Here is a 14925-nt window from a genome sequence, read left to right on the forward strand (position 1 = left end):
GAAGTATGAAAATACGAACTTCAGATCCTACACATTTTAGACAACAGTTAAGTTATTCAGATTATTTCATTTGTCTGAATGTCTATTTCATAAAATCACCTCAAAATGCTCTTTTACGAAAGCATAGGTATCTGTCTTCCTGATGTACAATTTATATACCACAGAGGCATCTCAGCATCGCTATTGTCATCTATGGGATAGGTACTCAACTGGGAGCCAGTTGTATAAAGTAACCATTAGATGGCCACTGTGGTTTCCCTTTTAGAGAATATTACGAAGGGCAGTTGCAGTAGCAATCATCATCTTACAGTTTAAGTGAAATACGTAGTAGTGTGTTTATTTATTAAAAATAAGTGCACAAAATGTGCTAAAAGTACAATATTGAATGTCAGTTGTCTGCATCTCACGCAATAGTAATTCATAGAGTAAAGCTGTTGTGTAAGGATTATCTACGACCTACAATGCTTAATTACAAAGACAACACAGAACACAGTTATTACAATTTCAAGCACCAATACTGATCACTTTGCTCGTGAAGATCATTCTTCCTTGTTGTCCTCCTAGAAACGCCTTACAAACTGAAGATGGATTCCACTTTTAGCCATGAGGACTGGAGACCGTGGATGGTTTGCTACTGTCTTCTGCGTGGTTCGCACGCTATACTTAGAGAGGATGTTCGTGAGGCCCACTTTGGTTTGCAACAGGCCCATCCGCATACCTGAAACTTGTATACAGATCAAATTATAGAGCTGGGGGGAGTGATTTTAAATCAGCATAAACTGTGCCTCCTCATTAGAAAGAAACTGCTTTTCTGTATCGTTCTGTCATCAAAATATCCGAACACCCCCAAAAACATACGATTTTCATATTAGGTGCATTGTGCTACCACCTACTGCCAGTTACTCCGTATCAGCGACCTCAGTAGTCATTCAACATCGTGAAAGAAAAGAATAGGGCGTTCCACTGAACTCACTGACTTCGAACGTGGTCAAGTGATTGGGTGTCACTTGTGTCATACGTCCGTACGCGAGACTTCCACACTCTTAAACATCCCTAGGTCCACTGTTTCCGATGTGATAGTGAAGTGGAAACATGAAGGGACAAGTACAGCACAAAAGCGTACAGGCCGACCTCGTCTGTTGACTGTCAGAGACCGCTGACAGTTGAAGAAGGTCGTAATGTGTAATAGGCAGACATCTATCCGGACCATCACACAGGAATTCCAAACTGCATCAGGATTCACTGCGGGAGGTGAGAAAACTTTGATTTCATGGTCGAGCGGCTGCTCATAAGCCACACGTCACGCTGGTAAATGCCAAATGACGTCTCGCTTGGTGTAAGGAGCGTAAACATTGGGAGATGGAACAGTGGAGAAGCGTTGTGTGGAGTGACGGATCACTGTGCACAGTGTGGCCATCTGATGGCAGGGTGTGGGTATGGCGAATGCCTGGTAAACGTCATCTGTCAGCGTGTGTAGTGCCAGCAGTAAATTCGGAGGCGGTGGTGTTATGGTGTGGTCGTGTTTTTCATGGAGGGGGCTTGCACCCCTTATTGTTTTGCGTGGCACTATCACAGCACAGGCCTACATTGATGTTTTAAGCAATTCGGAGATGGCGACTGAATCTTTCAACACGATCGCTTGTTCATAATGCAAGGCCTGTGGCGAAGTGGTTACACGACAATAACATCGCTGCGGTGGACTGGCCTGCACAGAGTCCTGACCTGAATTGTATAAAACACCTTTGAGATATTTTGGAACGCCGATTTTGTGTCAGGCCTCACCGACCGAAATCGATACATTTCCTCAGCGCATTACTCCGTGAAGAATGGGCTGCAGTTCCCCGAGAAAACTTCCAGCACCTGATTGAACGTACGCCTGCGAAAGTGGATGCTGTCATTAAAGGCTAAGGGTGGCCTAACACCATACTGAATTCCAGCATTACCGAGGGAGTGCACCACGAACTTGTAAGTTATTTTCAGTCAGGTGTCCGGATACTTTTGATCACATAGTGTACGTTTCAGACAGTAAAATGCGGTCATTTGTATACTTTGACACATACATACATTTACTCGATGAATTCCCTGGACTTGTTATAAACGTAAGCTCTAAACGTTACTGTTGTTTGTCCGCAAGGCATATCAGAATAAGTATCCACGGATAAGGTGTCATGTGCTGGTGCTATGTAGGCATATGCTAGGCTCCGTTTTCCTTCTTTTGCTCTCTCTCTCTCGTTTTTTCCTTTTCTTTCTAACAACATTGGCGATATTTACTGACATCACAGAAGCCAGAGGTATCAGTTTCCGATTTTAAAATGTTTCGAGTTTCAGTATGAAACCAAAATGTTAAATGTCACCTGCTTGCTTCATCTGAGGAACTCAAGGTGACAATCGCGGAAGTAACAGCGGGATAGGATATTATCATGACTTTGCATTAATATGCTCGTTCTACAATGTGACTTTAGCATCAGAGATGGAGGTTTCTCAATCAGTTGAGAAACTATAATTGTATTAATTGAGAACTGGTGCTGAAATGCGCCACCGAGAAACCGGTATTGGTTTTTAGTGTTTACATGGAATGACTTCAACAGAAGGCTGCGGTGGATCCTTTTTCAACTGGGGTACTGACCAGTGGAGGGTGAAGATCGGCTGGTTCCGAGCTCCCTCTTGGTGGCCCAGGCAGCCCAACACCCCCGGCCAGGCCGGAAGCAAAGAGTCACACACCATGCCAGCCAAGACACTTCATCATGCACGAAGGTAGGTGTGTTCTGTAATGTTCGAGAATTGTGTGTTTGCGAGTAGAGGATGTATGTGTAAAAAGTAAAAGAGGCTGCTTTCTTCACAGCACAATAGCTTGGTAATTAACTTGCTATCGTTTAATTGTCAGGCGAGGTTATAATAGTAATTCGAAATGAAGTAGCAATGTTTCACGTAATTCAGAGTTGACACAGTATGAAAACAATGCTTTCTTTATCTCTAGTCTAGTGTAGCTCGTTCATACCTGCCAATCATTTAATTGATTCAACAGTGGGTTCTTGAAGAAACATTGTGTGTTGCATTAACTAACCGAAAGCCCATTTTTAGTACACAACTGACCCCAAAATGGCAACCAACCGTAGATAAACAAGCCATCCTCTTAATATTTGTCCCAGGAAGGCTATGACCAGGGACGTAATACAATAAAAACAATAGCCAGAAATACTGAATTTGAATTCAGCGTTATTGACAAAATTCTCTACAAAACTTGTAAAAGCAAGCCAGATCACTATAGTACCCAGTGGGCACTGTAGATAGACTGCAAAGGATATTTTGTAATTTAACTGTTACAGATAAAATTTCTAGTAGAATGAGCTAAATTTTAAAGGCAAAGGGTTTTTCTTTGTCTTTATATATCCCACAGACGCTGGGTAGCTGTTTCTTTAATTCAAAAGGGAAACAAAACGGCCTTAACTGAAAAGTGTGGTTTATAAGATCATCTACCAAGAGTATTAGTCCTCTCGTATACTGGTCAGACTGGAAAGCCAATCCGTAAGAGACTAAAAGTACAATATGGAAGCTAGAGATTAAAGAAGCCAGATTCATCCTTTGCCGAACACTGCTTAAACCAAAAATACAAGTATGTGGTAGATGTAGAAGGAGATGTAGAGGGAAAGGGGGTGAAGATTAAAAATATTATAAATTAGAAAAACAGATGTTTGTATTCCCACATTAACTATTAAATGAGGAAAATAAGTTCAATTATTCAACCCTTTTCGACAATGTTACAATCTCTACATGCGAGGAGAACCCGGGCGCCTCTTTTATAAAAAGATAATGACAATAAGTCTCATTTCTCTGCACATACCTCCACTTCAGTGTATGTTTATTCGTAATTATTGGTTTTGGATGCAAATGTAACTACGGCAAAATTGTCAACAGAGATAATTTTTATACTTTAAGTCAACGATCGGTCGATTAAGAAGTTGACGTGTTTATCTGTGCTTGGTTGCTTTCTCTGTGAACCGAGGATGTAGAATAATAACAACGTTTATGAAACACGACAAAAAAGCGTTTCATGTAGTTAAATGTAGTCAAAAGATAGTAATTCTTTCAGAAGTTGTAAGGAAAGCCATGTCTTCAATCACACCCAAAAAACTGATTTACATCCACATCTATAGACATGCTACACAAGCCGCCGTACGATGTATGGATGAGGGTTCCACGTACCACTTACTAGTCATTTCATTTCTTGTTCCATTCGCAAACAGAACGAGGGAAAAAGACTGTCTAGAAACCTCCGCTCGAACCCCAATTTCTCGCATCTCATCTTCGTGGTCCTTACCCGAAATGTACGTTGGCGGCAGCAGAATCATTCTGCGGTCGGTCTCAACGCCTACTAACTAAATTTCCCGAATGTTGCATCACGAAAAGTTCATGGTCTTCCCTCCAGGACTCCCATTTGAGTTCACGAAGCACCTCCGTAACACTTGCTTGCAGACCAAAGCTACCGTAACACATCTAACAGCGTGCCTCTCAATTGCTTCGACGTCTTTCTTTAATCTGGCCTGGTAGGGGTCCACAACACTCGAACAGTACTGAAGAATGGGTCGCAGTAGCTTTCTATACGCCGTCTCCTTTGTGGATTAGCTACATCTCCCCAAAATTCTCCCAATAAAACGAAGTGGAACCTTCGCCTTCCCTATTACCAACCTGACGTGCTCGTTCCATATCGCTCTGCAACGTTACGGCCACGTATTTAATCGATGTGAATATGTCAAGCAGCGCGCTACTAATGCTTCATTCGAACGGTAGAAGATTATTTTCCCTTGGCATCCGAATTAACGTACATCCTTTTTTATGCATTTAGAGCAATGTTCTATTCCTTGTACCAATTAGAAATTCTAAGTCATATTGTATGCTCCTACAGTCACTCAACGACTACACCATCTTGTACACCACTGCGTCATCAGCAAACAGCCGTAAATTGCCGCCCACCCAATCCGTCAGATCACTATTCATGTATACAGAGAATAAGAGCACCCCTACCACGCGTCCTTGGGGCACTCCTCACGCTGCCCTTGTCTCTAGTGAACAGTCGCCTTCAGGGACAACGAACTGGGTTCCATTACTTAAAACGTCTTTGAGCAATTCACGTGTCTGAGAACCTCAACTGTATGCTCCGACCTTCGTCTGCAGTGGGGCGCCGTGTCAGATGCTGTCCGGAAATCTAGGAAAATAGAATCTGCCTGTTGCCATTCATCCATTGTTTGTAGGATATCATGCGAAAAAAAGGGCATGTGGATACCAGCAGGAGCGACGCTCTCTTAAACCACGTTGATTTGTGGCCACATGCATTTCTGTGCCAAGGAAATTTATTACGTTATAGCTCGTAATGTGTTCAAGAGTGTTGCAGCAAACCGATGTTAAGGTTATTGGTCTGCAACTCTGCGGTCCGTTCTTTTACCTTTCTTATACACAGAAGTCAGCTGCATTTTTGTCCATTCGCTTTGGACTTTGCGCTGGGAGGGGGGGAGAGATTCACGATAGATGGAAGCTTAATAAGGCTCCAGTGCAGTGGAGCACTCATTGTAAAACCGAACTGGGTATCCACCCGGACCTGATGACTTACTTGTTTCCAACACTTTCGGCTGCTTCCCTAAGCCACAGATACCTATTTCCATGTCCTCTATGCGTGAGTTTGTAAGACAGTCAAAAGACGTTATGTCTATATGATCCTCCTGCAGGAATGATAGCTTAAACGTGAAATTTAAAACTTCAGCTTCCTTTTTGCTGTATTTTTCACAACCAGACTTGTTGACGAGTGGGTGGACAGAAGCCATCGATCCGCTCAGTGATTTTACGCAGGACCATAATTTTCTTGGGTTCTTGGCAAGATCGTTCCCAGGTATAATGATGGAAGGTGTATGCTTACCGCACTGCGGGAGCACGAATTTCTATTAATTTTTGGCTGTCAACATCTGTGCGCACTTTTTCGAACCGAGAGTGTTACAATCTCTGTTTCCTCAGCATTTTCTTTATCTGATTAAAACCACAGAGAGTCCTTTTCGTTCTTAATCCACACACGCCAACATCACCGAGCCGTGTCATGCAGAATAGACTGAATTACGACGCTTCCTATCACATAAATAACTCGTGTTCTCCAGATAAAATTTTTGCTTAAAGAGTATTACGCAAAGGACAGATAATTTTGAATCATGGTTTATGCTAGAAATTATTTATTCATGGAAATAGAAAAGTTACGATACGATTCTCAACGCAAAATTTTTACAGTATTTGATACCTTTGCAAATAGAAGAACAGTGACACAGAGAAGCAATTTTTATATTGCAGTGTTTAGTGAAGTAAAAAAAATGCTACCTCAGTATATCTGGTAGTAAGTTTTAATCCGTAGTGATATAATGACAGTTCTTATTTCTGCCAATGACGTTGGTGGTAAGGTAACAGAGTTGAATTCTATTCCCCCCCTACTCCCCACCACCCTTCCACCCAGGCTCGATCGTGTTGAAAGATTCAGTCGCCGTCCCTGAATTGCTCTTCAACAGTAGGAAGCAATAAGATGCTTAAAACATCAACGTAGGTCTGTGCTCTGGTAGTGCCACGTAAAAGACTCTTCCGTGAAAAACACGACCACACCATAACACCACCGCCTCCGAATTTTGCTGTTGGCGCTACACACGCTGGCAGATAACGTTCACCGGGCATTCGCCGTAGTCACACCCTGCTATCGGATGGCCATACTGTGTATATTCTGTAACAAAGTATGACTGAATAAATGTTCTCTCGCATGGAAACCATGCATTTGCAGACATAAGTTCATTGGCCCTTTTTGTTCCATATCCTCTCGTCGATCAATCCCTAGAGTTTGTATACGGTGGAAAAAACATACGGGATATGTTATATACCATCGCGAAGTTTCATAACGGTTGATACACTGGTGGGTTGATCTTTTCTGGTTTTAGCATCTAGGCTGGTATGTTCAATGTCTGGATCGGCAAGAAAAGCAAGCTTATTAGCAACTGTACTACATTTAAATGGTTCAAATTGCTCTAAGCACTATCGGACTTAACATTTGAGGTCACCAGCCCCTAGAACTTAGAACTACTTAAACCTAACTAACCTAAGGACATCACACACATCCACGCCCGAGGCAGGATTGGGACCTGCGACCGCAGCAGCGCGGTTCCGGACTGAAGCACCTAGAACCGCCACTGCGGCCGGCTGCGTCCAGCTAAAAAGTGGGATGATTGGGTGGAGAAGCGGAGGACATTGCACTGGCTGTAAACTTTGAGCCTAGCTATGTCACCTGACACTTTCATAAATGTATTGTCCAACTGACGTTATTATCTGTCCCATGTGCACTGTAGTCTGATGGAACTCTGGACTCTAAACATGTTATCTGTGTATTACATCTTCTCTCAATATTACCATATTTCTGTCAGAGGCATCTAAATATCGCGGTATTATCATGAAATTGTTCATGATGTATATTAATGATCTTGCAGAAAATATTAACAAAAACCTCAGCCTTTTCATATATGATGCAATTATCCATTATAGAGTACTCTCTGAAAAACATGCACGAGTATTCAGTCAGATATTGGCAAGATTTTCAAGTGGTGCAATGACTGATTGGCAGCTTATTATTAATATAATTAAATGGATTTTAGAAAAGCTGAGTAGTCGCATACAAACAGGTTCTAGTGTTTTTATGCATACATTCCAGTTGATATGTTTCTGGCTCTGCACATCATCTGATTTCCTGGTGTAAACACTGCAACAAATAATTAGTTATACATTTTTTAAAACACCAGATGTTAACAAGGAAGTGCAAAATCGAACAAAGTGTTAGGACCAATACATACCACTTCATACCAGAAATAACTTTGACAGTTTGTTCCTTAATCATACATTCACGAACCAAAAGGTGTGACATATAATTTAAACCTGGAAAAATGGAATGTTGGTCGGAATACTTCTACTTCAGTGCGCTCGCAGTTGCTATGGAAACCACTCGGTGCAAGAGCGCACCACCTTACGGCATTGCGGCTGTGCAAATGCCGATATGTTTATCAAAAGTCAAACCAGTAACCAATAACAAGTAAAAGTATGTCTTATGTGCCTGCACATTGGCAAACACACATTGCAGTAGTACCAAGTACATTACAAAATTGTAGAAGAAATGTTTTGTCTTGGAAAAGCATGAGTTGTCGAAGATTACAAAAGGATTTGTCTAAATTGGAAAAGTACATTACAAAATTGTATAAAACAGTATTTTGTTTTGGATAGACATGACTTGTCAAAAATTACAAAAAGAAATGTTTAGATTTGTAATAACACTTCTGCACTGTTCGTCAAACGTCAAATGTGAAGACATTTGTCCCACCCTATAATTTATTATTACGGTTGTTCATATGCCAATATGTTTACTGCCCGTTACAGCAGTAAACTGAAAACAACAAAAACACATGTAGTTTGTGTGCACGTAAAAAAAATAGTAAAGGGACGGTGGTTGCCTGCTCACATTTAATCTCAGTAAAAGAAGCATCACTGTAATACCTGGGCACGAGATTGTACCTTTCAACAATTAAAAAATTATTTAGCTTCAAAGAATAACGTTACAAAATTTCAGAAAATTTGTCTTGATTCACTAATCAGAATGGTACATAGGGAAGGGACTGTACATTTGAAGGTTCAATTTTTTTATTCTTTTTAAATATTTTTGTTATATTTTTACGTGGTATTTGCTAATCACTGTAGAGCGCAAAGAAAAATAGTAAAGGGAGAAGTGGTTGTCTATATACTCTATTTCAGAAAAGTGGTTAGGAGGGTGATAATAGTTTTTACGTGCCTCTCACAACAAATCGTCAAAATGACTAAAAACCATTCCCTACCACTACTGATTAGTTCTTTGATTAATAGTTCTGGAGCCACTTGACTGAATGCACGTATTTCAAATTCGCCGTTCTAGGCGCTACAGTCTGGAACCGCGCGACCGCTACGGTCGCAGGTTCGAATCCTGCCTCGGGCATGGATGTGTGTGATGTCCTTAGGTTAGTTAGCTTTACGTAGTTCTAAGTTCTAGGGGACTGATGACCTCAGATGTCAAGTCCCATAGTGCTCCGAGCCATTTCAAATTCCTCCAAGATGTCCCAATTGTTCCCCTTCCTCTCTGTGTGTAGGACTGTCATGCTAGTTTCTAATTCTGCCTGAGTATGGCTTTTATCGTTCAAATGGGGACGTAATGCGCTACTATCGCTAGCATACCCATGTTCTTTAAACTAGGATTTGAACTCTCGCCTTGTTTGTCCCACGTAAAAACATTCACATGATCCGCACTTTATTTTATGTACTCCAGTTTTACAAAACTTATTTTGTACGGATTCCAGACCGTGCCTCAACAGGTTCCCCAAATTGTTAACCGTTTGGAATCCTACCTGAACGTTAAGGTTTTTGAACAAGTTTGCAATCTTTTGTGAAAGTAGTCCTAAAAAACTTAACGCTATGTGTTTTACTTCTTCTCTACGTTCCATTTTGCCTGTTGCAATCTTAGCAAAAACTTTTTCACCTAGTCTCCTAACATTAGCTTCATGTTGCTCATTTGACAGACCGATCTGTACAGTTGTCCCGATTTCCTTATTTATAACAAAAAACAACTAATACCTGTTTGTTTGCGACTGCCCAGATTTTCTAAAATCCAGTTAATTATCCCACTTATTAAGTTTCAAGAACCAACTTTAAGTGATCAGTTTGGGGATACATTATAATCCCCTGAAAATTGCTCCTGTAAGATTCGTGTAGAATTATACTAATTTACAGCACTCACAGAACGTTTAAGTAGTCATTCTTACCGCATTCTGTTCGTGGATGAAACAGGAAAAAGCTTTGGAAACTGGTACAGAGTACCGTCTGCCATGCATTTCACAGAGTTTCACAGAGTATGGATGAAGATGTAAGGTAAGGGTAGCTAAGAAAGCGGTGTATATAGCAACAAAAGTCTTATTGAGACAGTCCACAAGTTTGGCCCCGGGCAGTGAATCACATCTTTTCTGTGACCAAAGACCGAGCGGCATTACAGAACACAACAGTACACGATCTGCCATACGAAAGTCGGTATAAGATGGTCATACTGGCAGCCTGATCTACCATGAGGTGACAATGTAACTTAATGCAGGTATCAGACGACTAAGTACTCACCTATGCAAATGCGTGGTCCCTCCCCGAAAGGCAGGTACACATAGGGGTGGCGCTTAGCTTTGGCCTCTTCGGAGAACCTCTCAGGGTCGAAGCGGTCGGGGTCAGGGAAATGCGTGGGATCGTGGTGCAGGCCCAGCACAGACAGCACTACTGGAGTTCCCTTCTCCAGAACGACGTCGCTGTCTGGAATCTTGTAGTCTTGCTTGCACTCTCTGTTCAGTACTGCTGCTGGGGGGTGTTTCCTGAGAGACTCTGGAACCGAAATGAAAAAAATATAAATATTGAAAGGCAGAAATGCGCTGAACTGATTCGAGAAAGTGATCACGAACAGCATGAGGGCGGTAGGTACTCGAATCGGCTACTTACGAATCGAGTACCACCGGCCTATGCGGAGTTGAGCATCTGACGGAGAACTAGCCGAGAGCTCAAGCCTTCAAAGTTAGTGTCGCGTTGGCGAGAGAGACTTATGAATTTCTTCCGATTGGTGCTGGCACTCATTGGCTATCATTATCATTAAGTTCGTAGGGTGTTCAATAAGTAGTGCAGCACCCTCTCTTTCTGAAATCAGGTTGGTTTTGTTCAAGATTCAAACTGTTCCCCACTCCTTTCGCTACGAAACCGTATTTTTCAACATGATCTCCGTACCTCCGTGTGGTGTCACCGCCAGACACCACACTTGCTAGGTGGTAGCCTTTAAATCGGCCGCGGTCCGTTAGTATACGTCGGACCCGCGTGTCGCCACTATGACAGGTCTAGAGAGACTTCCTAGCACTCGCCCCAGTTGTACAACCGCCTTTGCTAGCGATGGTTCACTGACAAAATACGCTCTCATTTGCGGAGACGATAGTTTATCATAGCCTTCAGCTACGTCATTTGCTACGACCTAGCAAGGCGCCATTATCAGTTATTATTGATATTGAATCATGTACGGTCAAGACCGACGTTCTTCATTAACGGATTAATGTTAAGTGTTCCACCAGCTACGTCCGTTTTTCTAAATTCTAATTTCCTTGTCCTCTTCCAGACCTCACGCCAGCCTGCGTGAGCTAAAACGCGTGCCTTTCGGCCTCCTTCTAGTAACACGGTGTTGGCTCTCCTGCCAACCAAAACACTCCGTTCAATGCGCTGGCTTTACGCCACCTTACTGTGGGGCGCGTGTGGGTGGGGGGGGGGGGCTGTATACCCGCATGGTAGGAGCCTGCTGGTCGACGTCAGAAGTGCTAGATCCACCAGGAAGCAGAGTCAAATGGTTCAAATGGCTCAAATGGTTCTGAGCACTATGCGACTTAACTTCGGAGGTCATCAGTCACCTAGAACTTAGAACTAATTAAACCTAACTAACCTATGGACATCACACACATCCATGCCCGAGGCAGGATTCGAACCTGCGACCGTAGCGCTCACGCGGTTCCAGACTGAAACGTCTAAACCGCACGGCCACACCGGCCGGCGAAGCAGAGTCATCCATTTTCATAGTACGTATTAACAATCAGAGCACAACAGTACAGAGACTGTGGCTGCACACGATTTTTAAATAAAAATTACTTAGCTAACATATGATTGAAAAAACGTTGATGACTGTTAATACATCTTAAAGTTTCACTTACAGTGACAGCAATAAGATAAATAATACATAAGTTGGACCAGCTTCCAAGACCGGAACTAAGTGTACGAGAGGTACGGTTGCTGACCAATCATCGCGCTTGTGGTTTTTTTTTACATCAGATTTATTCTTATGATGAACAAAGTATAGTAATGTTTTAGGTACGCCCGTCAAAATATAACTGAGAACACGACTACATACAACGATTTACAACGTTCTTCCGCTTTCCTGAAAAATGTAAATTTTCGAAAAGGTCGGTTTTTTGTAGTTGGTACTGTAATTGTAATCGATACGGGATTTTAGCACTGAGCGCTGCGAATCTGTGGATAGAGGCAGAGTACAAATATGGGTCCTGAAGACTCTCAGACTTCCGGATTGCTTCGCAAATTACTGTAATTTTACGCAAAATTTCCGCAGCTTCTTTAGCTGAGCTCTTAGCTGGGTCGAACACAGTCTGAATCGTAACCAAATTCGGCAGCTGCCTTAGCTGACTTTCTCAGATGGGTCGAGCACACTCTCAATCGTAACCACCACTTTCCTTAGATTAACTAAGCCGTAAATTCGAAAATCTCGACAGTTTATTGAAATCAGCTTCTATTGTTTCTCTTAATCCGTTTAATTTGGGGCCGGGATGCTTCCTCGAACAAGAACAAAGGTGAAACCCTTCCTCAAGAATTTCAATGGGAGTTAAAGTACAGTCTCCAAGGAATTCCATGTTCGCAGAATTTTAATTAGTGATATTTATTCCTTCCGTCTTCCGCCATCTAATAAGTGTGTGGGTGAACCCATTGACTCTCCTAACGTGTATGATGACAGTCCATGATGTGGAAGGTTCGCACAGCAAGCCAATTGAAACTGAAGACAGATTTTCCTTACCAGATATAACCTTGTCGAGGTAAGTCATTTTGCCGATGGCGTCGTAGGAAATTTCACCGCCGTTTTCCTCGAGCACGGCGTCAATTTCATCGTGCAGCTTGCTCTGTATGTCAGGGTTGAGCGCCAATTCGTGAAGCGTGAAGCTCGTCGCTGTTGAAGAAGTCTCGAAGCCTGCAGCGAAGAAGACGAACGCCTGCGCTGCCATGTCTTCCATCGACAACTCTATACAAAGGTAAAAGAAAGTTAAAAGTCACAAAAGACTAAAACGTGAAATGTGAAAGGGAATATCATTGAATTATATAATACTTTCATTGTCGAAGACTGTGTACCAAAACAAAAAGGAATGTTTTTGGAGTCTCAAATTGTAGCCTTCACCATATTTAGTTAACCAAATCAGACATGCTAGCGCTGCCAGCGAGGTAGTAAATGTATCAGTTGTTTCATTACTTCTCATTAGTCCCTTGAAACTTGCACAATTTCTTTGAAATACGTGTTCAGCCATAAAGAATGGGGTAGTCATTTGGCATTGTTGGCAGCGAGACACTAAGTAGTAGCTTCAGCTGTCTGATTGTAAAGGCTTTTCTTTCTCTGTATCTACATACGAGGGTCGTTCAATAAGTAATGCCCTAAACTTTCTTAAAAAGCCATTAATATGCATACACAAACGTCCTTGTTGCTGCTTCACATTTGACGTCTGTGCGCTGGTGAAGTTCTGAACCGTTCTGGCAGGTGGGAGAGCTGTATTACAGCGTCAAAATGACGTCTACATACGACTCACGTGACAAGCAGCGTGCTGTTATTGAATTCTTGTGAGCAGAAAAAGAAACCGTGCTGAACATCCAAAGACGTTTGGGCGCTGTGTATGGCGATGCTGCAGTTGATCGGAGTATAGCTGGGCGATGGCTAAAGAGAGTTGCAGAATCAAGAAATGCAGAAACAGAGCTCCATTATCAGCTGCGCTCGGGACGTCCTGTCACAGCCACTGCTCCAGACATGCTGAATCGTGCGGATGCCATTATTCGCATCGACCGGCGAGTCACAATTCGACAATTGTCTCTACACTTTGAAGATGACGAGAATGTCAGTCATGCAGTGAAAACACGGCTATGCCTACCGGACAAGATCTTTTACCAGCAGGCAATACATGCTCTTCCACAACGATGGCGTACTGCCATAGAACGTGATGGAGATTACGTAGAAAAATAGGACATGGACGAGATATGTTGATGTATATTCTCACCAAATTCTGACTCGTAATAATAAATATGTTCTGCGAAAAAAATGTGGGGCGTTAATTATTGAACGACCGTCGTACATAGTCTGTAAGCTTTGTATGGTATAGAGCAGAGGGTACTTTGTACCAATGCTTGTCTTTTCCTTCCATGTTCCACTCGCAAATTGAGCGGGGGAAAACAACTGTGTATGCCTCAGTACGAGGTCTCATTTTACTCATTTTTTCTTTGTGGGCCTTGTGCGAGTTTTATGATGGTGATACTATAATCATTCTGTAATCTATATGTATATGAAGGTGGTATCTGATCTTTCGTACATTTCCGAAAGAACAGATACCATCAGTGACCATGCAGCTTGTTAGAATGAAATTACAATGAAATGAATACCCCTAGCTGCATACAGGCGTTGACGTAAGTCAACGGGGACAGTTGAAAATGTGTGCACCAAGCGGGACTCGAACCCGGGATCTCCTGCTTTCATAGCAGACACATGGGGTTCGAGTCCTGGTCGGGGCACACATTTTGTTCTGTCCCCATTGATATATATCAACGCCTGTCAGCAGCTGACGGTATTAATATAATTGTAATTGAGATACAAATATATTGGGGAGGTTGCAAGGTGCGCGGAGCCATGAGAGAATTAACGACCCATTAACAATAGTTGAGCTGATATTCTGGGATGTCTGCTTATTGCTATAGGAGGGTTCCTACAAGTGTTAAACCGAACGGCAACGGCATTGTCACCGTGGTAACACCGGTTCCTGTCAGATCACCGAATTTAAACGCTGTCGGGCTGGGCCACCACTTGGATGGGTGACCATACGGTCTGGCAAGCGGGATGCAGTCTGCCTTCGGCAGTGACACAGTGCGGACCGTGTTGCCTGCCGGCCGCGCTGTGGTGCGCGCGCCTGTTTGTTTGCGCCGGAGCAGCTTCGCGTGTGCGGTGTTGTGAGTCAAGAACGAGATGGCACACTCGTACAGAAAAACGACTTTGAAGTTCAGTTTTGCGAACGACTACACACG

At 42.7% G+C, this 14925-nt stretch overlaps 1 protein-coding gene across 1 annotated transcript in view; it reads right to left on the reverse strand.

Moving 5' to 3' along the window:
• Positions 1 to 448: 448 nt before the first annotated feature.
• Positions 449 to 14925, reverse strand: part of LOC126484712 (cytochrome P450 6k1-like) — a 55373-nt gene continuing 40896 nt past the window's right edge. Inside the window, exons 5-7 of the mRNA XM_050108307.1 lie at positions 12671 to 12892; positions 10192 to 10443; positions 449 to 718 (exon numbers count right to left, since the gene is read on the reverse strand). Of these exons, the coding sequence (XP_049964264.1) occupies positions 561 to 718; positions 10192 to 10443; positions 12671 to 12892 (632 nt within the window). The 3' untranslated portion in view covers positions 449 to 560. The remainder of the gene's footprint in view (positions 719 to 10191; positions 10444 to 12670; positions 12893 to 14925) is intronic.

The sequence above is a fragment of the Schistocerca serialis genome, chromosome 6, assembly GCF_023864345.2.
Source record: "Schistocerca serialis cubense isolate TAMUIC-IGC-003099 chromosome 6, iqSchSeri2.2, whole genome shotgun sequence".
NCBI lineage: Eukaryota > Metazoa > Arthropoda > Insecta > Orthoptera > Acrididae > Schistocerca > Schistocerca serialis.